The sequence below is a fragment of the Suncus etruscus genome, chromosome 7, assembly GCF_024139225.1.
Source record: "Suncus etruscus isolate mSunEtr1 chromosome 7, mSunEtr1.pri.cur, whole genome shotgun sequence".
Taxonomy (NCBI): domain Eukaryota; kingdom Metazoa; phylum Chordata; class Mammalia; order Eulipotyphla; family Soricidae; genus Suncus; species Suncus etruscus.
In genome coordinates this window covers 68,529,620-68,556,778 of record NC_064854.1, presented here as the reverse complement: position 1 = coordinate 68,556,778, position 27,159 = coordinate 68,529,620, and the positions used below count along the sequence as shown (strand labels likewise).

General features: G+C 34.2%; 1 protein-coding gene across 1 annotated transcript in view; it reads left to right on the top strand.

Annotated features, from left to right (window-relative positions):
• Positions 1-27,159, top strand: part of RIMS1 (regulating synaptic membrane exocytosis 1) — a 577,010-nt gene that overhangs the window by 76,873 nt on the left and 472,978 nt on the right. The window contains exon 2 of the mRNA XM_049776802.1: positions 572-652. Within this exon, the coding sequence (XP_049632759.1) occupies positions 572-652 (81 nt within the window). The remainder of the gene's footprint in view (positions 1-571; positions 653-27,159) is intronic.

Genomic DNA, 27,159 nt, shown 5'->3' with positions numbered 1-27,159 from the left:
CCCCACGCTGTCACGATATCAGTCATATATTATTTTATGAATATTTTTTCTTCCTCTTCCTCTTTTCTTAGTTTAAAAAAAGTATACTTTAAAATACAGGAGATATATTGAAATATCTTAAATACATTTCTTGCTAGAAAGAGAAAGACCAGTGTGGAACAAACATCTGAATCTTATAGAAAAATAACCAACAACCACTAAAAATCCTGCCCACGAAATAACTTTTAAACATATCAACCCAATAGCTGTTCATTTTTAAGGTTTCAGATACTTTCACATTGTGAAGCTAAGGCTTTCAGTAGCATTTCTTCCATCAAAAAGTTGATGCCATTCATATTATTGATATTAAAAGCAAAATTAAATACAAAGGATGGGCAGATTTTATTTGGATGTAACTAGTACTTGGATGCCTAAGTTGGAGATTTCTACGTTTCTAAGACCTCAATAATAATATTGAAGGGGCTTGTAAAAATATCTCTTAGATTGTGTTTTCAGTACCTTGTATTATTTCCAGATGTATTCTACCCTTTTATAATTAATAGTGCGTTGTGCTATCTATCATGCGCCCCAGGTGTGTTGTCAGGGATATGGCGAAGCCTGCTGCCTGCAAAACACCAAGAAATGCTGAAAATCAACCCCACCACCCATCACCGTGAGTATGGCATTGGTTTTATTGACTGAAATTGTCATGCCTAATGCAGGTCACTGGTCACAAATATACTGTACACATTGCATGTGGGAGAAGAAACTCTGGCTACTTAAAGATTACTATAGTTAAATTACCAGAAAACACGACTGGCTCTTAAAATAACTTTGACGATTAGTACTATTTATTGCCTACTGGAAACATACAAGAATTTAAGGACAGGAACATATTTTTTAGTACTCTAGATGGAAGCATCTGCCACTAATTTGGATTGTATATAGGCGAGAAGCTTAGATTAAATGGAAGTAGAGAGATAGAAACTGCAAAGGAAAGAGAATGAGTGGCTTATAAATGGCAGAAATAGTGTATTATTTGGCAGGCTCGGACAATCCCAGAAGAGAATGCCTTACAGATTTCATTCATATTTTTGAAAAATTTGTAATATAGATGCAAATAAGGGTTAAAAGACAAGCTGAAGAAAAATCAGGAAGTAGAGAATAAACCAAATATCAATAACCTCTTAAGTTTCAACTATGGATTTTGATGAAATGTAAAAAAGCTATAAAATTCTGTAGCATAGCAAGATATACTAAGTCTTTTGCATCGATTCATGCTTCTAGTAAAAATAATTAAACATTTGTTTAAAATGTCTTAGCAACAATATTCAACATAGACATTATAGCTGAAATAATTACTACAGGGAAAAATATCTTCTTCCAGAGTTTTTCAGAAGGAAAAAAAAGATGTTTTTTCTTTAGACTGTTACAATACTCTGAAATAAGAATGAAATAAGTGAAAAATATTGTAAAATGTCTCTGAAAGAGATTAAAATTTTTTTTTTCATTTGTGTGTGTGTTTGGGTCACACCTGGGAGTGCCTCAGAGGGTTCCTCCTGGTTCTATATGCCAGAAATTGCTCCCTTGTAGGCTCGGGGGACCATATTGGATGTTGAGATTGAACCACTGCCTTACTGCATGCAAGGCAAATGCCTTGCCTCCATGCTATCTCTCCAGCCCCAGAGATTAAATTTTTAACTCTTGTTTTGGGGCAATATTTTATGAACATTGAAAATTATAAGTGAAATAAAACGATGTAATTCTTATATTGTTGTACTGCAGCAACAATTTTTTATAAGTAGATTCAGTATATAAAATTTTGATAAATACATTTCAATAGGCTCAATAAGTGTTTTTTTAAATTTTATGTCAATAAGTAGACTTGAGAGGCCCGAGCAGTGGTGATGCCTTTTCATGTGGCTAACCTAGGACGGACTGCGATTTGATCCCCCCGGCATCCCATATGGACCTCCAAACCAGGAGCAATTTCTGATTTCTGAGCACAAAGATGGAAGTAACCCCTGAGCATCACCAGGGTGTGGCCCAAAACCAAAAAATATATATATATATAAGTAGAGTATGACTATAATCTACCTCAGTAATTTGCAAAGAATAAATAATTTTAATTTAATGATAGGGTAAATGGTATTTATATATATGTTGAATATTATCTTGGAGAAATATCCATACTAATATTGCAATTTTTTAATGTAAATCATGTCACTCTGTAAAGGTATTTTTATAGTGATGAAAATTTTCTGGACCAATTTATAGAAAACTTAGGAAAACTTTTATATATTAGTCTTAGGAAACAGTTAAATTTATATTAAGATCCAAATAATTTATGAGAAGTTATTGGGAGAATAAAGGGACTGATGCGAAATTTATACTATATTTTTGTACTTATGAATTATATATGTACATATGGTACTACACAATAGCTATATAGAGGTATTTTATTTTATATATTCAATTCTTGCACTGTGCTGTATAAAGGAATATTTGAAGCAGCAGTTATATTCAACAAAATCTTTCACTTCATATTTTTAATTTAGACTCATCTAGGAATATGTTGTAATTTATATTGCACATACTAGAACTTTTATAGACTCTTTTTGGTTATAGTGGCACAAGAAATCAACTATAAATGCTTTTGATCTATTATATGACAGTCTTTTTGTTAACTATTCTTTTCAAATTGGAATAGTGACCTGGAGAATTGAAAGTTTGTAATTAAAATTTTATTCCTACTTATTCTCTGTAGATAGAAACACAATTTGCTAATTGAGCTGTCATCTGCATAAATATCTTTCTAGGTTGATATTAAGAGGGTAACAATAAATTATTGGTGGAGGTGATTAAGAATACTTATTAGCATGTTGGTCTGTTTTAAAAGTTATAAAGCACAATCTGTTAATGGATATTAAATTCACAAAGAGTAGTTTACTTATCCAAAATATTGAATGGGAGATAAGTCAGAATATCAGAGTGGGGCCCGGAGAAATAGCATAGCGGCGTTTGCCTTGCAAGCAGCCAATCCAGGACCAAAGGTGGTTGGTTCGAATACAGGCATCCCATATGGTCCCCCGTGCCTGCCAGGAGCTATTTCTGAGCAGACAGCCAGGAGTAACCCCTGAGCACTGCAGGGTGTGGCCCAAAAACAAAAACAAAAACAAAAAACAAACAAACAAACAAACAAAAAAATATATATATATCAGAGTGCCTTCCAGTTTAATATTGTTAGATTAAATTTAGATTTCTAAAGTAATATAGAGCAATGATAACATTTCATAAATCATATAATTATAAGAATGCATATATAGTATCAACAAAAATAAAATTATTCTGGGAAGATTTTAGAAAAAGAGAAATGATATGCCAATGAATATTATTTAGAGTACATTGGTAAGAGATATGATCAATATGCGATCATAGAGAATGTATATTGTGGGGCAGAGAGATAGCCTGGAGGTAAGGCATTTGCCTTCCAGGCAGAAGGATGGTGGTTTGAATTCCGCATCCCTTATGGTCCCCCGTGTGTCACAGGGGCGATTTCTGAGTGTAGAGCCAGGAGTAACCCCTGAGCGCTGCCGGGTGTGACCCAAAAACAACAACAACAACAAATTAACAAAAACAGAATGTATATTGTTTAGGCAGAAGTGGGAAAATGGAATATAAATTGTAGACAAATCTAGAGACAAGCAAACTAGTGAAAAGAATATTGCTATAGTCTATTTAGAGATAACTTTTGGGTTAACAGATTATTTGAGAAAGAAACTTTTCAAGTACAGTGCTTGACTGTTACATGAATATGTTTTATTAACAAAACAACAATAATTTAGGGAAGATGTTTTATCCATGATTTTAATGAATAAAAGACACCAATTGAGGGCCCAGAGAGCTAGCACAGCGGCGTTTGCCTTGCAAGCAGCCGATCCAGGACCAAAGGTGGTTAGTTCGAATCCCGGTGTCCCATATGGTTCCCGTGCCTGGCAGGAGCTATTTCTGAGCAGACAGCCAGGAGTAACCCCTGAGCACCGCCGGGTGTGGCCCAGAAACCCCCCCCCAAAAAAAAGACACCAATTGAGAAGTGTGACTAAAGAATCAAAGGATGTCTAGTAGTTTATTGGCTGGCAATAAGGAGGTTAGTTTTTGATAGACTTTATTGCACCTCCTGACTATATAAAGGTACGGATCCAACAAATAATTGGGGATATAACATTGAACCACTCACCTAACTGGGAAAATAAATGACATTACTAAGTGAAATATAGTTGTAAAATCAGAGAGCTTTGGGTAAGTTTAGTTATTAATGAATGTGTAAAAGATTAATATTGCCACAAGTCAGTCATTGAACAATGGTTAAAAGAAGAAAAATAGAAGAACTGAGTCAAGAGAGTTAACAAATTCACGCAAAATGCCAAAAACTAGATTCAAAATCAATATGAAATGAAGAGAATAAAATATATATTAGATTTAGTCACTGAGAGGCCTTGGTGGTTTTTTATAGGTCATGGATGGAATTACTTGTATGAAAATATGCAGTAAGAATTAAGTTAGAAAAAATACGATTGTATGTGACTTTAAAAAAACTTGACTAAGTAATGAAAAGGGGTACTATGAAGAACCTTAGATAAATGAGCCTGAATTTTTCTCTTGAATTCCTACTTATGTAGGGGCTGTAATTTTGTAATCACAAATTATAATGCTGCACAATAAAGTAGTATGTTTAAAAGAAAAACTATATGTTTTTTTGGGGTAGTGTTGTCAAGGAAGAAACAACACAACATTCAGTAACTAATTTTAATTTTTACGAATGTTACATGAGTAGGCAAGTTTGGCGTGGTCTTCCTCCAGAAAAATAATAGTTGTCCCAAGGTCAAAGATATAAGGTGTTAATAGATCTAATTTGTGAATGAGAATATATGTGTGTGTGCGTGAGTGAGAGAGAGTGAGAGAGAGAGTGAAGGAGAGAGAGAGAGTGAGAGAGAATTAGAGTTAGAAGAAAGAGAAGTGAGATAAGAGAAAGGGGGATCTTCAGATTTTTTTCTTTGAAACTTTTAATACTGACTTTAGTTTGGCATACCATTATGGAGTTTTTGTTTTCTAAAGTGGACATGGATATTAAAACCCTGAGAAACACTAAATCTCTTATCAGTTTCAGTCATGGAATTTAATGTTAATAAGTGTAAAAGATAGGAGTTAGGACATTTTGAAGCAAGTATTGTACTCAGTGTAATTACAGTTCAGCGGTTTATTCAATAATAAAAAGAGGACATAACTACTTTAGTTCAAAAGAGTAAGTGGATGTAATATAAATCAAGAAGAGTACAGACATTAAATATAGCTGAGATTAATAATTATACTTATCTATTTTAGATAAAAACATCACCAAGGAAGCCACCAGAAAACAAGTGGTTATTCATATCCCCAAGTGGTTATTCATATCAGGAAACAAAGCATACCAATTTGTAACCAATTACATTATAGTAAAAAAAAAATTCAAAAAAGAAAATAAATAGCACTGGAGAAGGGGAAAATGCTAAAAGATAGCATAGATTTTTGTTAGTGTTTATGCAAAATATCCAGAATATACGTAAAATGATGCCAGATCATGCATGAACAAATTTGCCCTGGCTTTTCTAGTCTTTCCCATGCTCTGTCCCTCATATTTTCATGTCCTGAAACATCTCCCTAGCACTGAAATAGTTGGGTTGATTGGTTTCAAAAGAATTAATAGGAATTTGAAGAAAAAAAAAATTTGTGCAAAGCTAAAATCAAAGCCAAAGAAATAGTATAGTGCATACCTTGCATGCACCAACCCTGGTGCATAATATCATCACATATCACCCATGATCCCACTGAGAGTGATTCCTAAGCTCAGAGCCAAGAGTAAGCCCTGAGCACTGCTTTAAATAGCCCTTAAAAAAAAAAAGCTGAAGGAAACTTGGCTTTCACAAATAGTATTTGTTTTTCTGTGGAGGTTAAATAACAGGAAAAAATTGAAAGATATATGTTTACTCTCAGTTTTGTCCATTTATTCATTTTTATTACTCACATATATTGAACCAAAAAGCTAGTGCAGCAGGTTAGGGTATTTGTTTTGCATGCTTCAGACAAAAGTTTGATCCCCAGCACCCAAACCACTAAGTGCCATTAGTTCACATAGCTCAAAAGTTCACATAGTCAAAAGTTAAGTCTTGAACACATTCTTTAGTTGGCCAACAAAACAAAACAAGACAAAATTATAATAACTCATATATAATTTACATATAATTTATTTAGTTCACCCTTTCAAAGGGTCAATTTTTTGACTTTTACAAATTATGTAAATATCACTACCATGGGATTTCAAATAAAAAAGAAACAGTATATATTAGAATTTATTCACAAATTTCCCTCAAATCCAGCCTCTATCAAGCAGTAATTTAATTATATAGATTTGCATAATCAACATTTCACATACATGGAACAATACATTATGTAACTATTTGTTTTTAATTTATATCATTTATATCTTACAATATTGTTGATTTATCATTGCTTTAAAGTTTTATGGAATTTCTGGGGTTTAGCCTCATATCAACATATATTTAATTCTACTGCTACTACCAAAATAGACCGTTCAATTCATTCCTCCCATTCTCTTTCACTTTTTCACTTTTCTTTTGGTAACTGCAGCAGCTTTCATTAGATATAGGGTTTTTTGTTTTTATCATTCTTTTCCATGTATGAGTGAAATTATCTAGCAATTGTCTCCTATTTTTAGACTTATTAACTTAGCATAATTACTTCAACAGTAATCTATTTTGTCACAAAAGGCACAACTTCATCTTTATTTATTTCATTTTATTTTTATTTATTTATTTATTTAGGTTTGTTTTTTTGGTTTTTTTTGGCCACACCTGGTGGCGCTCAGGGGTTACTCCTGGTTCTGTGTTCAGAAATTGCTCCTGGCATGCTCAGGGTACCATATGGGATGCCAGGAACCCAGGTTCATCACGAGTCAATTGCTTGCAAGGAAAATGTCCTGCTACTATGCAATAGCTCTGACCTCAACTTTATCTTTATTAATATTAAATATTATCCTATCCTAGCTTCTTTATTTATTCATCTGTCAATGTGTATTTAGGTTAAATTTTGAATATTGTGATTAATGCTGTTATTAAACACATGTCTATTACTTTGGCAAAACATTTTAATGTAATTTTAATATATTAACAGTGTGACATCACAACAAATGGCGCTGGGTGCTACTTTTGCTATAGTGTTCAAGAGTGTTTATAATCCCAATAGTGCTTATGAATCAGGAGGTGTTGATGATTGAACCATAGTTCCTATATGTAAACCATATGCTCCTGGTAATTGACCTATATCTCCTGGCTTCCCATTATACCCATGAGATTCACTCATGGTATAGCATGTTTGTTAATATTTCATACTATTGTTGCTGAATGTTTTGTATATGATTGTATTGTATTATATATTTTGCACTTATTTATATGTAATGTATGTTTATTTATATATACACATTTTAGTATATATGTATGTATTATATATTATTTATATATTAATCAGTTAATGGAAATTTGGGTTTTCACTTTGGGACTATTTTGTCACAAAAGGCACAACTTCATCTTTATTAATGGCAGAATAATATCCTATCACAGCTTCTTTATTTATTTGTATGTCAATTTGTATTTAGGTTTGTTTTGGATACTGTGAATAATGCTGTTATTAAACAGCATATATAACACTTTTTCAGTAATTAGAAATGTGTGTGACATTTCTGGGTCATACTGGATAATTGTTTTATAATTTTTTAGGTTCTGTCATGCTGTCTTTCAAAGTAACAACACCATTTTTACAGTCCTACCAGCAATATAAGAGGACTCCATTTCTGCTATATCCTTGCCAACATATTTTATTATTATATCATTAATTGAGCTATTCTTAGAAAAGAATGTTTGTAACCATTTTATTATCAATTTGGTTCTCTACGGAATAATTATGTTGAGCTTTCCATGTAATCATTGGCCATCTGTATAGCTCTTTTAGAAAAGTACAAAAATATTAGTTCATTTTAATTGATCTTTTATTTTTGAGTTGTAAAAGTTCTTTATGTATAATTAAATCTCTATCTTGTTAAGTGATTTATTTGCAATTCTCATTTGAAAGGGTCTTCATTTTCATTTTCCCCATTTGAAAGGGTCTTCATTTTCATTTTCCCCATATGCTACTAAATGTCAATCTAATGGAAAATATTAAGTAACTCTCTATGCTTAATTACATGTATTGTCTATCTACTTAATTATATAGATAAAATTAACACAATTTAAAAATATCCAACACACTTTTGCAGCCAGTTTTAATTTCAATAAACTACAATTAATTTTTGAAAGAATATTGTCAAATCTTTATAGTCATAAAGGGTTACTAATATTTTCTAAGTTTTATATTTTAAGGTATTTAATTCACTTGGACTTTTTTTTTTTTTTTTGGTTTTTGGGCCACACCCGGCAGTGCTCAGGGGTTACTCCTGGCTGTCTGCTCAGAAATAGCTCCTGCCAGGCACGGGGGACTATATGGGACACCGGGATTCGAACCAATCACCTTTGGTCCTGGATCGGCTGCTTGCAAGGCAAACACCACTGTGATATCTCTCCGGGCCCTGGACTTAATTTTTATATGTGATGTGAGATAGTGTTTGGATCTAAAGTTTGATTTAGAATTAATTGTAACCTCGCTTTGCTGTGAACCTGAGTACAGCCATTACAGGCTCAAGTTTTAAGAAACAGACTAGGCCAGAACAGCCAATAGTCCTGCAGTCACCACTGCCAGCTGAAACATCAGGATGATCATTCTGGGAGCCTGTAGTCAGCTGAATCTGCAGGGGCTCCTTCTCATTCAGGTTGCTACTCCACCTCGAGAAGAAAGGCATTTTCTGCATAAAGCTCCTGAGTCTTTTTTTTCTTTTTTCGGTTTATCGTCCACCCCCGGTGAAGCTCAGGGGTTATTCCTGTCTGTGCACTTAGAAATCACTCCTGGCTTGGGGGACCATATGGGACGACGGTAGCGCGCTCAAGGCAGACACCTTACAGCTTGTGCCACCACTCCAGCAACTAAGTAGCTGTTAGCACGGGGGCTGGCTCGGAGGGATTTTTGCCTTTCCTGCACTGGGTCCAAGAGAAATGCCTCCCACACCTGGTGTTAAATTTTTACCCATAACATTACTAGGAAAAGCCACAATCTTCCTTCTTGTTTCCCTTGCAGCCTTCCTACTGACCTTCCTGTTTCATATTTTCCCTACAGATTCCACCATATTAGAAATTATTAAAGGGGAGGGCCCTGAGCGATACGTAGACCATTTGCCTTGCACGAGGCTGACCCAGGACAGACCTGGGTTTGATCCCCAGCGTCCCAATAGTCCCTCAAGCCAGGAGCGATTTCTGAGCACATAGCAAAGAATAACCCCAGAGTGTCTTCGGGTGTGACCAAAAAACCAAACATAAACAAACAAATAAATAAAGGGGTGTGTGGGTGAAGGTCCATTTTCTGTAACGTTTTCATCTGGCAAAGGACTGTAGACCCTACTTTTAAGAAGAGGTGAAATCCAATGCTATCTTAGCTTTTAATGAGGCAATTGACTGGATGAGTTCTGCAGTTTTAACATTTGAAAAGTTCAGTTCAATTAGAGAGGGGAATATTACTTGAACTTGAACCATTCAGGCCCTGAAACAGTAAATGGTCCTTTCTATCCTGGGGATACATTTATCCCTCCTAAATAACAGAATTCAAGCAACAGAAACAAAAGCATCCTAGCATTATATCTGTTCCTGAACATATAGATATCCATGTGAGGTCACACTGCCTGTCTCCTCAGGAAAAGCTACAGATAATGAAGGTACAGATTATACAGATAATGAAAGTAGAAGCAGCCCAGGACTCCCACTAGGTTCAGTGAAGCTGAGTTACTTCTCCTACTGCCCTGTTTAGCCTAAGATCTCATCTCCCTGGTAAAGTTTTGGCTTCCACTATCCTAGTCAGACTAGCAATAGTATGTACAATTTTCAGTTCCTTATGACTAGTCTACAGCCAGTAAATACACTTTCATATAGGTTACAAAAGAGGAGTGGGCTTGAGGTTTTAAGCCCACTAAAACGTATTTAACTCAATCAGCTACAGAAAAATAGTTTTTCTCTCCACCTTCACCTTGAATCTTGCCAATTAGCTGAATAATCTTTGCTTTTTTGTTTGTATAATTTCAGTAAGACTGGAAAAATCTCCATTTGGAGCACCCCATTATATACAGAGAATTTCTGTTTATTGGTCAAGTTCAGACTACATGATTTATTAATGATGGCATTAATACCTGTCATGTCAGGGTTTCCCAGGCTTGGTTGGTGTAAAAATGAGGTCACATCAACATGATGAGCCAGAGGTGGCCCTGGACCTCTGATCCTCTGTAGTAGTGTCCTGGAGGGAGCCTATCTCACCCCTCTCCAGGGTTGGAAAAGATTCTGACCTCCAGAACTTTTCTTGAGGCTGAGAGCAGTACCTAGATTATGGCCAGCCAGCACAGATCTAGACATTCCTAGACAATCTCTGATCTCCTAGGTGTTTAATTTATATTCTCCTTGATGTTTACAGAGTATTTGGAACAGTACCAATTATTACTGGACCTTATGTCACTTAACCTCAAACGCTTTCAACTCTGTTTCCCTAGAAGAGGGCTCTGGGGTTCCCTAGGTATCTTTTAAGATTTCCTGTCTGTATGAGGAATTCCCACTACAGAGAGAAAACCTCCTGCCTGTATTTATGCAAACCAACATAGTGCCATGGAGCATTAAAATTCCTGAAGGTGTGAAGCAGAGAGAAAATGCAAATATTCCTTAACTTACAGAACACAGAACAACCTTGAAACTATTTGACTAGTGTCGAGGGGACTTTCCACAGTAATATTTCTTATGATTTCTATAGAGCACGGTATAATTTCTAAGAGCACTGTAACATGAGTTTAGAGCACCTATATTTCTTTTCCATAGAATTCTCTATACAAAATAATTAGATAATTTCTAACCTTATCTCTTCTTTTCATCCTCCAGCTGGGTGGACCTACCACTCTGGCTGCAAATGCACTCAGTTTGGCACCCAGTTTAGAGCACCGGATAGGGCCAGTTTTGTCTCCATGCTCTGGACTCTCTCAGTTTGAAAATAAATTACATTCAGAAAGTAATTCTAATATTATTATGGCCTAGTGATATTATCACACTTTATAAAGTTATTTATGACCAAAATTAAGATTAATGCCTGTGACAAAATTAATAAGAAATTGAGTTATCTAAATAATATTATACACTCACAAAATTAACATTCTTACAAAACTTAACCACAATAATTCGCAATTTTTTTAATAATTTGCAAAATTTTATGCCCAATTCTACATTCTTAAGACATCTGAAGTCAGAGAAATTTTCTTCAATAGAAACATAAAAGGTCCACATTTTTCTTTCTTTCAGATATCAGCACTTTTCTCATTAGTATTACCAGCAATAAATCAAAATAATTAAAACATTTTTGTAGCCCACTTGGCTTGATTTTTAAAAAGACCAAAATTTTCCTTTCTGATAGTCTGTTATTTATGGATTTAATGTCCAAAAGTGAGGAATTACTGAGGGCGGGTGACAAAAGATAGAGGGCTCATAACCTTGGGTTTTCTAGTTTCTTCTCCAAAGGATTTTAACTCCTTCAGACCTGAGTGTCTAAAGTCTCTCAATGCCCAATGCCTTGATAATTTACTTTCACCATCAAGAGCACACCTTTTCTGGTCTCATCTGCAAAACTGGTCTCATTCCACAATTGGAAGGAGGGTAGGCTTGCACACCTGCCTTCGTATTTTGTCCTCTGACTGACCTATTCAGCCCTGACTGCCTGGCTCCATGTCAGCTCTCCCACTGCCTACATTCCCATGAAAATACTCACAGACTGATGTGAGTATTTTCTGATGTCTGTTTCTTTCTCCATAATTTCCATATCACATTTTTGTCATGTTTATAATATTAGTAGTGATTATGGTTTTGCACTTGTACACAGTTACCCCATCTCACCACCACAGAAGTGTCCTAGAAAATTATTTATGTTGCTTTCAATTAACTTCATTTTTTCCTCTGTTCACTACACACTGGTTTGGTTTTCTCAATTCTGCAATCTTCAAGACCAAGAGTATGTTACTATTTAATAGATATATAGATTTATTTAATAGCTATATTTCCTATCTCTACATACCAGATATGTAGAGATCACCCAGTATTTGTCATTTAAAGTATCACTAGAATTTCCTTGTTTGTAATTTTTTTGTTTCATATTCTGTCTTTTTTAATATTATGGTACTTACTAAACATATTTGTATAAGACTGTTCTGTTAACTGTCCTCATAAATGATTTGAGGTTATAAATATCTTTTGTTTTGGGGTCGGAGCCGTGGCACGAGCAGTAAGGTGTCTTTTGCCTTGCCAGCGCTAGCCTAGGACAGACCGAGGTTCAATTCTCCAGCGTTCCATATGGTTCCCCAAGCCAGGAGCGATTTCTGAATGCATAACTGGGAGTAACCCCTAAGCGCCAATGGGTGCGGTCGAAAAACTAAAAAAACAAAAAACTTACGTTTTTAATTTCTATAAAATTAACATTATTATATGTGTTACATGTTTTTATATATGTGACCAGATTCATTATTTAAAAATAACCAATGTGATTTTGAACTTTTGGTTAAAAGTAATGAAAATATTAAATAGGAAAAAGTATCTAAAAGACATTGCAGATAAAGGTTTTCTTCTGATGTTTAAATTCTTGTGGTTTGAGTTTATCTGTTTAACCTCTGGAAATATTGAGAAATTTGTTTTAATATAATGATTGTTTCTACGTTTTTCTTTGTTTTATGAGTAAACATTTGTAAATCTTATTATATAATAATAGTAATATAAATTTATTTATGTAACAAATAATTTGCTTTCCAGATAATAATTCATTTTATTCTCAGAATTACTCTGCAATTTTGCCTTCTTCACTTCATCTTTTCTAAAATAAACTTTTGTGCAGTGATAACTCACATCTCTCACTAATTATTTGTACCGACGGGGTTGAGGTTTTTAACTCAGGCATGCATGTCTTTTGTTTTGCAAACTTTTATTTTCCCTTCTGTATAACTTCTGATGAATCAGTTTTAAATTGACAAGGATATACATGCAAATGTTCTTTTAATATACTTTTTATCTCAAGGCCATGGCTTTTTTCAGCAGCCCAATCTTTATTTATATTAACACATTATTCATATTTACAGGATATTCTGCAAACTAGCATCAGTGAATTTGGGTTAATTAAGTCATATAACTACTTATAGCTTATGTTTAACCTATTTATTTTATTTTCGTTGTGGATGTATATACATTTACACATATATAGATGAATAAATCTTGACTTCTGAATTTTCACAATATTGTATAACAATGGTATGTTGATATTTTAAAAACTATATTATAAGTACAAAATTTTAAATATGAATAGAATAAAAAATTCTATGCTGACACATTTAAAAACGTACATAAAATATAATAATCTTACAAATACACAAATTAATGAGAATTAAGAAAATTTTAAATGAATGATGCTAAAATGAATAGGCATTTGCCTTGAAGGCGACCAATGTGGGTTTGATTCCCAGTGTCCCTTACGTCCCCTAAGACTTCTTTTTTTTTTTTAGCCCAATGTCACTTTTCTTTTTTTTTTAATATATACTTTATTTAAATACCTTGATTACATACATGATTGTGTTTGGGTTTCAGTCATGTAAAGAACACCACCCATTACCAGTGCAACATTCCCATCACCAATGTCACAAATCTCCCTCCTCCCCACCCGACCCCCGCCTGTACTCTAGACAGGCTTTCCATTTCCCTCATACATTCTCATTATTAGGACAGTTCAAAATGTAGTTATTTCTCTAACTAAATTCATCACTCTTTGTGGTGAGCTTCCTAGGTGAGCTGGAACTTCCAGCTCTTTTCTCTTTTGTGTCTGATAATTATTATTGCAAGAATGTCTTTCATTTTTCTTAAAACCCATAGATGAGTGAGACCATTCTGCGTTTCTCTCTCTCTCTCTCTCTGACTTATTTCACTCAGCATAATAGATTCCGTGTACATCCATGTATAGGAAAATTTCATGACTTCATCTCTCCTGACAGCTGCATAATATTCCATTGTGTATATGTACCACAGTTTCTTTAGCATTCATCTGTTGAAGGGCATCTTGGTTGTTTCCATAGTCTTGCTATGGTAAATAGTGCTGCAATGAACATAGTCATAAGGAAGGGGTTTTTGTATTGTATTTTTGTGTTCCTAAGGTATATTCCTAGGAGTGGTATAGCTGGATGGTATGGGAGCTCGATTTCCAATTTTTGGAGGAATCTCCATATCGCTTTCCATAAAGGTTGAACTAGAGGGCATTCCAACCAGCAGTGGATAAGACCCAGGAGTAGCCTCTCAGTACTACTAGGTGTGGTCCCCCAAAACAAAAAATATATAATAAAAAGAAAATTTGAAGTTGAACTCTGAACCGTCCTATGAGTGTAGTCTTATCCTAAAAGTAAATATTGCCTCATGATAGCAATATTATAGATAATGTTCAGTATCTGAATAAATAACCAAGATTATAAAAAAGATATAAAATTATCACCTGAATTTATATATGTCATTCAACATAACTGAAACTTTAAGGTGGCTAGAAATAAACAGAACTTTCTTGAATATAGGTCAACCATAAAATTCATGAATGAGTGCCACACTCAGTTGTGAAAATGCTAAGAAGTAAGTTTTAATTTTTTAATAAGTTACTTAATGCTTTTTGCAAAAGTGACTTTAAGCCTGTCCATGAAACTTTATAATGTTTCTTCAAATCTGAATGATAATCTAGCTGAATATAGTATTCTCGTTCAGATGTTCATTTCACTCATTGTTTTTCTTTTTTCTATATTTCCCATTTTTCTCTTTTAACTGTTAGTGTTTAATTTGATATTTCTGTTTGGAATATAACGTGATTTTCTTTGTATGTATATTCCTTTTTTAATATTGCTGCTTTCAAAATTTTGTCTCCCCCTTTTGATTTTGTTATTTGAATTATATTATGTCTTGGATATTTTCTACTTGAGTCTATCTCTGAACCTTTGAGAATCTTGGATCTCAATGTTTATACTCATCAACTCAGGAAAATATTATATTTGGTTGATCTTCACTGAAATTACCTTCCTATACTTCATGTACTACAATGATTCTTATATTGTTATTGATGACTTCATACCATAGTTTTCCTGCTTTATTTATTTTCTAATATTTTTTCATCTTTTGGTGTTTTCTAGAGGTTTCTTCCTTTTCATCTGGGAACTTCTGTCTTTTAAAGTCAGCTGCTTCTGAGATTCTCAAGCTTTTAATATCATTATACTCTTCATTTATGCTGCTTCTGACATAATACTTTATTTTCTCTCTTATAATTTCTTTTTCTTTGCTAACTTCTTGTGCCACTCTTTTCTTTATCTCATTAAAGGTCCTCAATAAGGTGTTACTAAAGTCACTCTCTAGAGTTTACAGAGCTGATTAGTATTGATAGTCTTCAGTATAATTTGGTCTCATGGCGCTGCTGGGCTTTTATGCACTATCCCCATTATATAATGTACTCCTGCTTCTTCTATTTTGAAGGTGAACCTTTGTTACCTCTTATTCCCTGTCCCTGCCCTACTGAGGGAGTAGGCAGATTCTGTTTGATGCCTAGACTATGCATCTTCATAAGTTACTAGTGAAAAAAATTCAATGAATGATCCATAAACTAAATGCCTCACTGGGCAACTGTCAACATTTTACAGAACCTCCATCATGAACACAGGACTTTCTCACAAAAACATATAGGACAATCTGAAGAATTCTGGAATCTAACTTGTCTTTTCTATTTATCTCTATATTGTCTTTCTATTATCTTAAGCTACATGGCATTTTTTACACCTGACATCCTATAGATTTCCTATTCAGTTTTTTTTTCCTATTCCTAATCCCTGATCATAAACTAGGTGCAGCCTGCCTTTTCAATGGAAACCACTTAAATTAGCTTTGAATGGGAAAGTACAAGTGGGGAGCTGAATATCTTCAGCTTGTAGTAGAGTATAGATGTGGAAAATCAATTTATTGCTTATTTTTTAGTGAGTCAAACTATTCATTCTACCTTTAAAAAGTTTGCTTTTCAGCTTACACTTGAAGACATCTAGTGCTAGGCTTTGGGTATTTTGACGAATAAAGCAAAGTCTGTGTCCCTACAGCATTTAGAGTGGGAGGACATGCTCTAAACCAATATTTTAAGCCCTTTTCTTTTATAGTATGGCTTTCTTATTACCTTGTTTTATTCCAGTGGACTCCCAAACCTAGTAGTGGGTCCAAGTATCATGACATGATACACTATTTAAATGATTTTTCACCTAAATTCTTTTGAAATACCTTCAAAGGACATTGGAGATGGCTTAAGACCCTGTTCGAGAAACACTGAGGTAAACATAAAACAGATGATAAACTATACATGTTCAATCACAAACTACCCTAGTGCTGTTGAGAAGGTGTACTCCGTGAAATCTCTAAGAAGAGATGACATTATTGAGAGGCTTGCTAGAGAGAGTTTGGTTTGTGAAGGTTGAGTGGAAAGGAATAACCAGAAAATGGCATATGCAATAATCTTAAATTACTCTTAAATATAATGATGTTTGAAGAAGTATAGCCAGAAAACATAAGAAGACAATGGATATAACTTTTATTTTTTAAATAATGTTTATTTAAACCATGATTATAAACATGACTGTAGTTGGGTTTCAGTCATAAAAAGAACACCTCCCTTTACCAGTACAACATTACCACTACTAATGCCTCCATCTTCCTCCCTCCCATCCCCCTGCATGTATTCAAGACAGGCAAGAATTTTATTTTAGACTTTAAAATTCTTAGATTTAGCTCTTTTCTTCCTCTCTGTCTCCCTTTCTAGAGGCAACCCCCCTGCTCAACAAGAAAAAATATATTTACATATGATTATATATTTAAAATATGTAAATATAATTTATATATATTTGTGAGAAGCTCTTGTTGTTGTCAAAATACTGTCCCTAAAGGAGGGATAATCATGATTCAGTGTGGTATGCAAGTAGATTATGAGGGAAAAAAAGTTTTAGGAAGCAGTAGGGATTTAGAAAAGATTTGATTATGAGTTGAACTTTTCTGGGTTGCAGTAAAGAGGGAATAGGTAGAATATAGTTATGGAGTTGTAGAAGTACTGAATTAGAAAAAAGAAAATGTTTGGCATTTTCTGGTGGAAGACACAAGTTGTGTGTTCATCTCTCTCTCTTTCCCATAGTTCTTTAATATTCTGTTATATACAAAATTTATATTAAATTGCATAAATTATTAAAATGAATCTTGATTGTTTTATAGATATATTTATGTAGAAGTTCAAGTTTAATTTTGTTCTGATTTAAATAGAACTATTTCCAGTGCTATTCATATGTCATATACAAAAGAAGTACATAATGCCATAATTATAGTTCTATTATTATTTTCAAATGTATTGCTTAAAGAAAAAAGAAAATATGTTTTTGTATTTTAGAATAAAGTTATTACAATTAATAACTTGAAATTAGAGAATATTGACATGGTGACATTTAAATTCATATTTAAATTTGGGAAATGACGGAATTTTAAAATGTCATATAACATATATAGCCTTCATTTTATTTTTATTACTTGCTAGTGTATGCAAATAAGCTTGTGGTAGTTCACAGTCTTTGTTTTTAGTTTGAGGATCACAGCTTGCTTGTGTGCAGAGCTTACTACAGGTTTTGCACTGGTTGATACTCAGGGGAATGATATTAGGTGCAGGGATTGAACTTGGATGGGCTGCTTGCATGCCCTACCTGCTGTAGTATCATTTGGGCCCCATTATTATTTTCTATTATGGTCACTGATATAAGATATTGTCCTTTCCATAGTGATCTGTATCCTTTGTTTCTTTGAATAAAGGAAGCTTTAAATTAAGTTTTCCCTATAGTGTGCATACTTTTATTTGTCTTGAATTATTTATTCTTACTCTATGAGCAATACTAAAATGTCACTATTAACAAAAACTTAGGTCCAAACTAAAAGCCCTGGGGTAATAATTTTTAGTTCTTTTAGGTATTTTGGGTCATTTGGGTCACTCAGACAAATGCTATTTTTTCATAAGGGTATTCCAAGGAAACAAACATACAAATCAAATGTACAACAGACATTTTTATAATAAATATTGCATGTTCTTATATGTTCTGGAGTGAATTCTTCATTAAAATTGAAGGTGAGTATATAATATATATTATGTTAATTTTACAATCAAAAGCTTAATTCACTCCCCCACCAAAAAAAAATAAAGCTTAATTCTCTTTTTCACAATAAAATTGTCTTCTTTGTCCCAATTTACTTGAACTGAGCTCACTTAATGGCAGATTTACAAGTCACACGTGAAGATTATTCACTCTTCTTAGTTTTTATGTATCAGATGTTCCCTGATGTACATAAGGACTGTGGACTGGCAAATTTCTCCTGACTTAGAACCTTTGGTATATAACAGGGGTCTTCAAACTTTTTAAAGTGGGGACCGGATTACGGTCCCTTAGAGAGCTGGAGGGCCGGACTATATGAGCTACTAATTCCTACTCACACTGCACATATCTTATATAAATAAAATGAAAACCATTTATAAATAAACAGATCATGCACCAGTATTTCAATGGGAACTGTGGGCCTACTTTTGGCTAATGAGATGGTCAATGTCTGGTTCCATATTTGTCACTGCCAGCCGTAACAAGTGATGCAAGTGGGCATCAGTTAATCTTGATCTGGTTGGAGATTTCAGATGTTTCATTCTTGAAAAAGTCTGTTTACAGGCATAAGTGCTACCAAAGATAGTTACCATTTTGAGTGCATGGTTCCTGATATTTGGATATGTCTCAGAGGGGAGAGACGCATAGAAATTCAAAAGGTTACTTGACTTAAATGCGTCTTTCAGAGAGTCACAATTCTGCAGTTAAGCCAGTTCCATTTGGTAAATTGTAAGGACATTTTCAATCTCAACAGAAAATGGGTTACGAAAAAGCTGTATATTCTGTTCATAGAGACGAAGCTCTTTGAATCTAAATTGAAACTCCTTTTGCAACAATTTTAGTGAAACCAGACATGTTTCCTTTGGGAATGCAACCAATGGTTTGTCCGCTGACAGGTTTTGAGTTGTTGGGAGATGACTGAAGTTTTTCTCCTGTACTTGTTTGATGAGAAGGCCTAATTTTATTTCAAATGCTTTCACATGTGATGCCATATCACAGATGAGCTTCCCCTTGCCTTGAAGTTGCAGATTGAAACTGTTGAGTAGCTCTGTTATATCTGTCAGAAAGGCAAGGTGCCATTTCCATTCTGCATCATTGAGCTCTGGTACTTCTTGGTTTTTTGAAAGTAAAAAAACTGTAATCTGTGGAAGTAAGTCATAGAAATGTTTCAAAACTCTCCCTCTACTCAGACAACGGACTTCTGTGTGGTACAGAACATCTTCATATACAACATTTACCTCAGATAGAAATTCCTAAAATTGTCTGTGGTTTAGTGCATGAGTTCTAATGTAATTAACACAAGATACCACAATTTCCATAACAAAGTCCCACTTCAGTGATTTACAACACAGAGCTTGTTGGTGGATGAGGCAGTGTATGGCAATTGGATGAGGATGGTTATGTTTGTCCATCTCTTGTGTAATGTGAGCAATTACTTCTCTCTTAGACCCCACCATGCTAGGAGCACCATCAGTTGTTACACTGACTAGTTTAACCCAGTCCAGCTCCAAACCATTCACAGTTTGGCAAACCTTTTTAAATATATAAATATTTTATATATTTTTTAAATACCTTTTTAAATACCTTTGATATTTTGCAGTGCAGCAAGCTCTTCTGTGACTTCAAAATACTCATTTGTCCCATGCATATAAATGAGAAGTTGGGCAGAATCACGAACATCATTGCTTTCGTCGAGTGCCAAGGAAAAATAGCAAAGTTTCTTGGCAGAGTATTGCAAATGGTGCATCAAATTTTCTCCCATTTCTTCAATCCTTCATGTCATTGTAACTCCTGAAAGGCTCACTGTACTAAATAAATAGGCTTTCTCTGGACACATCTCTTTGGCAACAGAAATAAGGCATTCTTTAACAAATTCTCCCTCCACAAATGGTTTGACATTGTGCACTATTAGTTTGGCAACTTGAAAACTTGCCCACAGTGAGGAAGTATTTAACTGCTTCTGCTTCACAAAAGTATTTTGCTGAGTCATCAGTGTATGTTTCAGTTGTAATATTTTATTTTTTCTCACTTCTCCAACCAATTATATTTATCTTTATGTTGAGTTTGATAGTGGCGTCGCAAATTGTATTCTTTGAACACAGCAACTATATTCTGGCATATCAAACACACAGCTTTTTCTTTGTATCGCATAAAAAAGTAATCGTAAGTCCACTGTTCTTTGAATATCTACATTCGCCGTCAATTTTTCTTTTTCTTGATATCATTGTTTCCTAGGGATTTCAAACTGATATTAGTGAAATACAAATATGTGTGTATATATACACACAGTGTATGAACCCCCATTAGTCCCTGATGTGAACATTTACCCCTTGCAGGCTTTTCTAAGCAGACCAGCTCAGTCCCTGATAGTTCAGTTATATCTTCCTATATAATGCCCAAATTGATATGTTTGGAATCAGCATGTGAACACTGAAAAGAAATTGCAAAATGCATATAAAATTTTCTATGTAACCCCTTTAAAATGCTTCAGCATCGAACCCCTAATTTTCCACATGGGCAATTCAGCACCGAACCCCTAACCTCCCAACCACCGCCCACCCCCTAACTTTGATTTCAGCACTGAATGCCTCACCAACCCCAAAGGTTAATTTTCATATGAGTCACCCACAGCCCAATTGGGCAGAACCCCCCATCTGGCAAAAATTTATTTCTATGGCACTTTTGACTTACCTTTGGCAGTGGAGGGAGTGGAGGAAAACCTCACTGACAGGCAGGCACAACACACAGACACCACGTTGCCTGGGGGTGGAGCAGGCGCATTTTTACATCATATAGTCACCCACATGTGGTACTCCTCGCCATGCGTGATGCGCCCTCCAGTGACATCATCAGCAACGTGCGCGCCAAGCGCCAGGAGCAAGGGCGCATCAGTGTCCCTCTCAACACCACCCTCACGCCCACCCTCCCAGCACACAACATGCTGTGGGCAGAGGCAGTTGTCATCCCTGAGAAACCATGACACTGAGTTTATATGCTGGCAGGTATTTTGGCAACCAAACAGCACTCACTGCTGGCGGGCCAGATCAGACTCCTCTGCGGGCTGCATGTGGCCCAAGGGCCGTAGTTTGAAGACCCCTGGTATATATCATACTGAGATGCTCTGTAAACCTGAGTATTAGCTATATATGTGATAATTTCATAATCAGAGCTAATATGAATATCACTAAATTGGAACTTTCTTTTAGAGTCTATGTGGAGATGATGTAAAGATAAAAAATATTGGCAGTCTCATTATTAGAAAGTCGCTGTGCCTCAAAGCCATTCTTGGTTATTCTGTGAATCACTGCTATTTCCTCTACTGTTCCACAGAATCTTTTGTCCAGTATGAAATGCTCTGCCTGTGCCAAGAAAATAGATGGTTGTTGTGCAAAAGCAGTAAGCTGATAGCCAAAGAAGAATTTGTACGTACTGACTACATCTGTGATTAGAAGGAAGGTATTAAATAAAAAGAAAAGAATGTGCTCAAGATGTGGCAGTGTATACTGCTAATATGATTCTTTTAAGTTAATTAATACAATTTTTATGTTTATAACAGAAAATTAACTTTATGAAAGTCTGTTATTTAATGGCATTAGAGAGTAATTATAATTGAGGTCATTGGATAGATAAATTTGGAAAATATCATGATGAATTAGAGCTTTAAGTCTTATTTAACTTAGTTAATTTAAATACGATTTTTCTCTTTTATAGACCACTCATAGGAATCATGCATTATTTATTAAATCTTACTCATTTCAAACTAATATTTAATATTTAAGACATTTAGATATTTCTGTTACTATGATTTTATTTAATAACCACAACAAGTAAATATAAAGCTATACAATGTGCTATTGATTTCCATGAATACAGAGAAATATGTCTGCTGCAGGCGTCAATTTAACTTCAGTTTTGCCCCAGAACTTCAGCTGCAAGAAAGAAAAAACTTATAAGGTCCTAAAAGTGATTTTATTGTAATCTTTTGGTGCTGGAATATTCTTTAGCCAATTATTTAATAGAGACCACATTTTTCCATTAACATTTATAAAGGAGAGATAGTCAAATAACTAAAAATGCAATGTCAAGCATCTCTAATGAAATTCCTCAACCATCCACACAGGAGAAAAAGGCATCCACAGCGGGCCTTTTGAGGAATCCTATGGGGGATATTTCAGTTTATCCCACCAGGAAAATCTAAGGATACATCTGGTGGGTTGAATTCCCCTAAAAATTTATGGAGTCGTGGCATTTATCATATTCAGAAATCATGAAAACTTGTTAAAGCTAGTAACTTGTGGAATTTTATCTTATGTTAACTATTCATATATCTAATATCTTTCAGTAATTATTTAATAAGATATTTATTGAAAACAAGCTATGATCCAGTACTGTTCTGCATTAAACTATGAAGGAAGGAATTTCCCCCAAATAGTGGTAAAAACATTACTTGATCACTAGAAATTTACTATTTAATTCTTAAAAATTAGAACTGGATGTATGGACAACTAAGTGGATAGATAATAACTTAATTATTAGATATATACACATAACTTAGTTATTATATATACACATACACATATGTATATATAACATTTCTTTTATAAATATATATTTACATCTAATTATGAGAGTTCTAGAATCATAAAAAGTTATGGAACAAAAATAAAGAAATTTAGCTTTGGTTTAAGAACTGTAATTAGATCTACAGGAGAGAGTTTGGCAGCCCCTACAATATTTGGGAGCATAAACTTATGAGGACGACTGAGGCCAGTTTATGATTTTACTCTAAATGAAGAGTGAAAGTGAACATATGGCTATACTGTGGAAAAGGAGTGATTCAGAATGAAAGGAGTATTTTAAGGTTGATGGATTTGTCAGAGGAAGAGTTAGATGGTAATAGGGCATTTCTCAAGAAAATGAGGCTAATTAGCATGATTAAAATAGACTAGACGTAGTTAGTAATAGTAAGGATAATGGAGTGGCTTAAAAATGAACAAGAAATGGACCTGGAAGGTGAAAGCAGGCTTTGATGACAAGTGAATAAGCAGAGAAGGGTAGACTAAAGAGGAGAGACCCCAAAATGTCAGAAAATTTGAGCATCTGTAGTACTTAAAGGAACTTAACAAAAAAAAACTGTGACATGGGAAAAGTGTATAGGTCTAGGCAATGATGATTTCAAAATGTTTATGTATTCTGGTGTCTCAGAGATCCAGAGGAAATATAATTCTGTAGAACAATAAAGTAAACAATTCTACATTGCAGATGAGATGGAAAACTAAGTTATTCTTAAGATTAGGAAACAGGAGTGTCTTGCTAGGTTCAAGTTTGTACAATACTTGTTATCTATCAACTGGGATACAAATTATAACTTAAAATTACATAGATTTTAAAAGCGCTTTAGTAGGTATATATTTTACTATGTACTATTTCTTACGCATGAATAAATTGTGGCATATAGCATATTTAAGTCAATGTGCTAGTACACATTCACCTACTAAGAGTAAAGCCAAATAGTCAAACCCCAGAGCCTTTCCTTTAGACTTCTTTAATTTTATTATGATGTTTTTAATTCTACTGGTGGAAGTTGGGTCATATAGCCAGTGGTGCTGATGGGCTATTCCTCTATTCCTGGCTCTGTGCTTAGAAATAAGATCTGCCAGTGTTTGGATGGGCCATATTTAATTCAAATAGGGCTTCAACTTTATTTTTTAAATAAAAAGGCTGTTTTATATCAGTAAGTTATATACTTTTTTAGAGATGTAATTATTGAATTGCCTTAGTTGATTTTCAGAATGAATTAATTTTTATATATAATTATTTGGTTTTTATCGGGCCACACCTCCTGGTGCTAAGGAATTTGCTCCAGAAATAACTTCTGGCAAGTTTAGGGGACTATAGGATTGCTGGGGATCAAACCTGGGTCAGCTGCATGCAAGATAAAAGCCCTACACGCTGTGCTCTCATTCTGGCCTCAGAATTTATTTTTATTGATTAATTTTTTTCTGTTTTCTATGCTATGTTAATTTCTTGAAAAGACTATAATTATATAAGTTGTTTTCCATCACAATGTATAAAACCATGCCACTGGAATATGATATGAATAACTTTTGTAAAATGTGAAATATTTTATTTGAATAATTAATCTTAATTATGAAATATTTCAAAATAAAATAATATTTCCTGAGAGAGTAGTAATAAACATAAAGGAATTGAGAAGATGAACAATAAGAAATAATTAATATTTTTTCATTTGGCCCTTTGTTTTATTCTAACATTCTCTTTCTAATCAGTGTGAGAAACTTATACCTACCATCTGTTATTTCCCAGTATTTAAGGTCTTAAAATAGACTCATCATTAGTAATGTCCTTTGTTATGATAATATTAAATTTTATTTTAATGTTTGCATATGGAAATAAAACTAGGGATTTTTGCAGTTAAACTGAGTAAAATCTCAGTAACCACCATGCTCTCTGTCTGTCTCTGTCTCTATCTCTCTCTCCACAATGTCTGACATAATAACTTATGTTCTGAGTGAAATAGAACTAAGCAATGTATTTTTTTCAGTTGTACCCCTGTTTCCATCTTCAGCTAATACATCATCTATAGTTCATACTGTAAGGTCATTAATCTGAACTGACAGGTGTTCAATATCGAAAATGTATAGGAAACACCTGTCAGTTCTAAATCAAAATCGTCTTTTAAATCTATTCCTTGTTTTAGTCCTCAATATCATCTTTTTATTCTAGATTCTCCTTGACTTTTAGAATTGGACAATTAACTGGCCTTTTTCTTTTTTTGATCTATGATTTATTCTCTAGTTCATGTACTCTACTTTGGTCCAAAGAGCTGTTCCCTCAGAGCACAGACATCAGGCCCAAGAGATCATGAAGAAATGATAGATGTTGCGTTGTATACTGCCTGTCTATATTACTGTTCTGCAATGATTCCTCTATTCCCAGGCTTACAAAACCGCACATTTGGAAATAGAGAGTTAGTGCAGTAGTAGGGTTGTGTGCATCCAACATGAGTTTGATCTCTAGAAACACATGTGGTTCTTCAAGCCTGTCAGAATTGACCATGCAGAGAGCCAGGAGTAAGTCCTGAACTCTGCTGGGTGTGCCTCCTGCCACTCTACCCCTCCCCCCCAAAAAAAACCTCTCTATATATTTCCTACTTTTTGGATATAACCTCCTATTCTTTTTCTACCCTAGTTTCTATATCACTTTGTTTGTTTACATCCAAGGCTTGTCTGCTTAACTAGTTTTCTTCAAAGTTTGCCTAAAAGTTGAGTCAAAATTTATTCTTTCTCTAATCTTTGGTTCTATCTTTTCATTTAAACAATACACTATGTTATACAACTTACTTATGTCTGAGATTAGATATAATGTAAGATAAAGCTCAATTTTTGCTTTGTGTCTTTTTTTTTAATTTTTGCAGTAAAGACTAAGTAGTTCTTAAAATACAATTGAATGGTAAAAATGAAACCACCTGAAGTACTTATTTTCTGTCCTTCTCTCTCATTCACATAACAAATTTAAAAACTAATTTATAGGGGTTGGAGCAGAGGTGCAGGTGGTAGGGCATTTGCCTTAAACGTGCTAACCTACGCCTGACTGCAGTTTGATCCCCAGCCAGGGGCGATTTCTGAGTGCAGAGCCAGGAGTAACCCCTGAGCGTCACCGGGTGTGGCCCCCAAACAAAAACAAACAAAAATATAAAAATTTATACAGATAGGGCCCGGAGAGATAGCACAGCGGTGCTTGCCTTGCAAGCAGCCAATCCAGGACCAAAGGTGGTTGGTTCGAATCCCGGTGTCCCATATGGTCCCCCGTGCCTGCCAGGAGCTATTTCTGAGCAGACAGCCAGGAGTAACCCCTGAGCACCGCCGGGTGTGGCCCCAAAACCAAAAAAAAAATATATATATACAGATAAATAACCACTGTTGTGTCCTCAAAACAAAAGTTACCTTATCAATATGAACATATGAACTAGGAACTAATTTTTTAACATTATATGATTGTGATTTTTTTAAATTTTAATAAAATTGCTCATTGTAAAACTAGTCCCATAAATTTAGTTAAGTATAAATAACTTAATGGATGTTTCTACCAGAAGGATGTTACAAAATACATGAAAAAATATATGTTCATTTTTCAAATATTTTGTAGTTGTTTCCAGACACTCTTTCAAATACTTTAGATTCTGATCTAAAAGTGGGTTTGTGATTTCTGACAAAAAAATGTTCTTCTTTTCAACTAAACAAAACTTGGGATAAAAAATTACTTATATAAATCAAATTCAGATATGAATCCACTATTTCATTATTCTTGATAAACTAAAGATATGCTTAATATTCTTTTATAATTTCTATTTCATGCTAAGAAACCAGTTCTAAAGATTACACTATTGTTTAGCAAGTTAAGCCTAAATCAATCAAATATATGTATTTCTTACATTTCCCTATTTTGCCACCGTTGCTTACAGGTTTCTGCCTTATATTTGTAGCATGCCAGAAATCATAAAAATATTAATTTGTTTGCTTTGCTTATTGATTATACATTCCTACTGTTCATTTTAGTAGATATGACCATAATAAATTATGAATGGAAAACTGTTCATATTATACTTCTGGATTTTCATAATACATTTATAATCCAGCATAATAGGAAGGCAAAAGAATTCTGAAGAAACATCTCTTTATTCTGGAATTATAGTATTTATTGGATTAAGTGGAGGGAGACAGAGA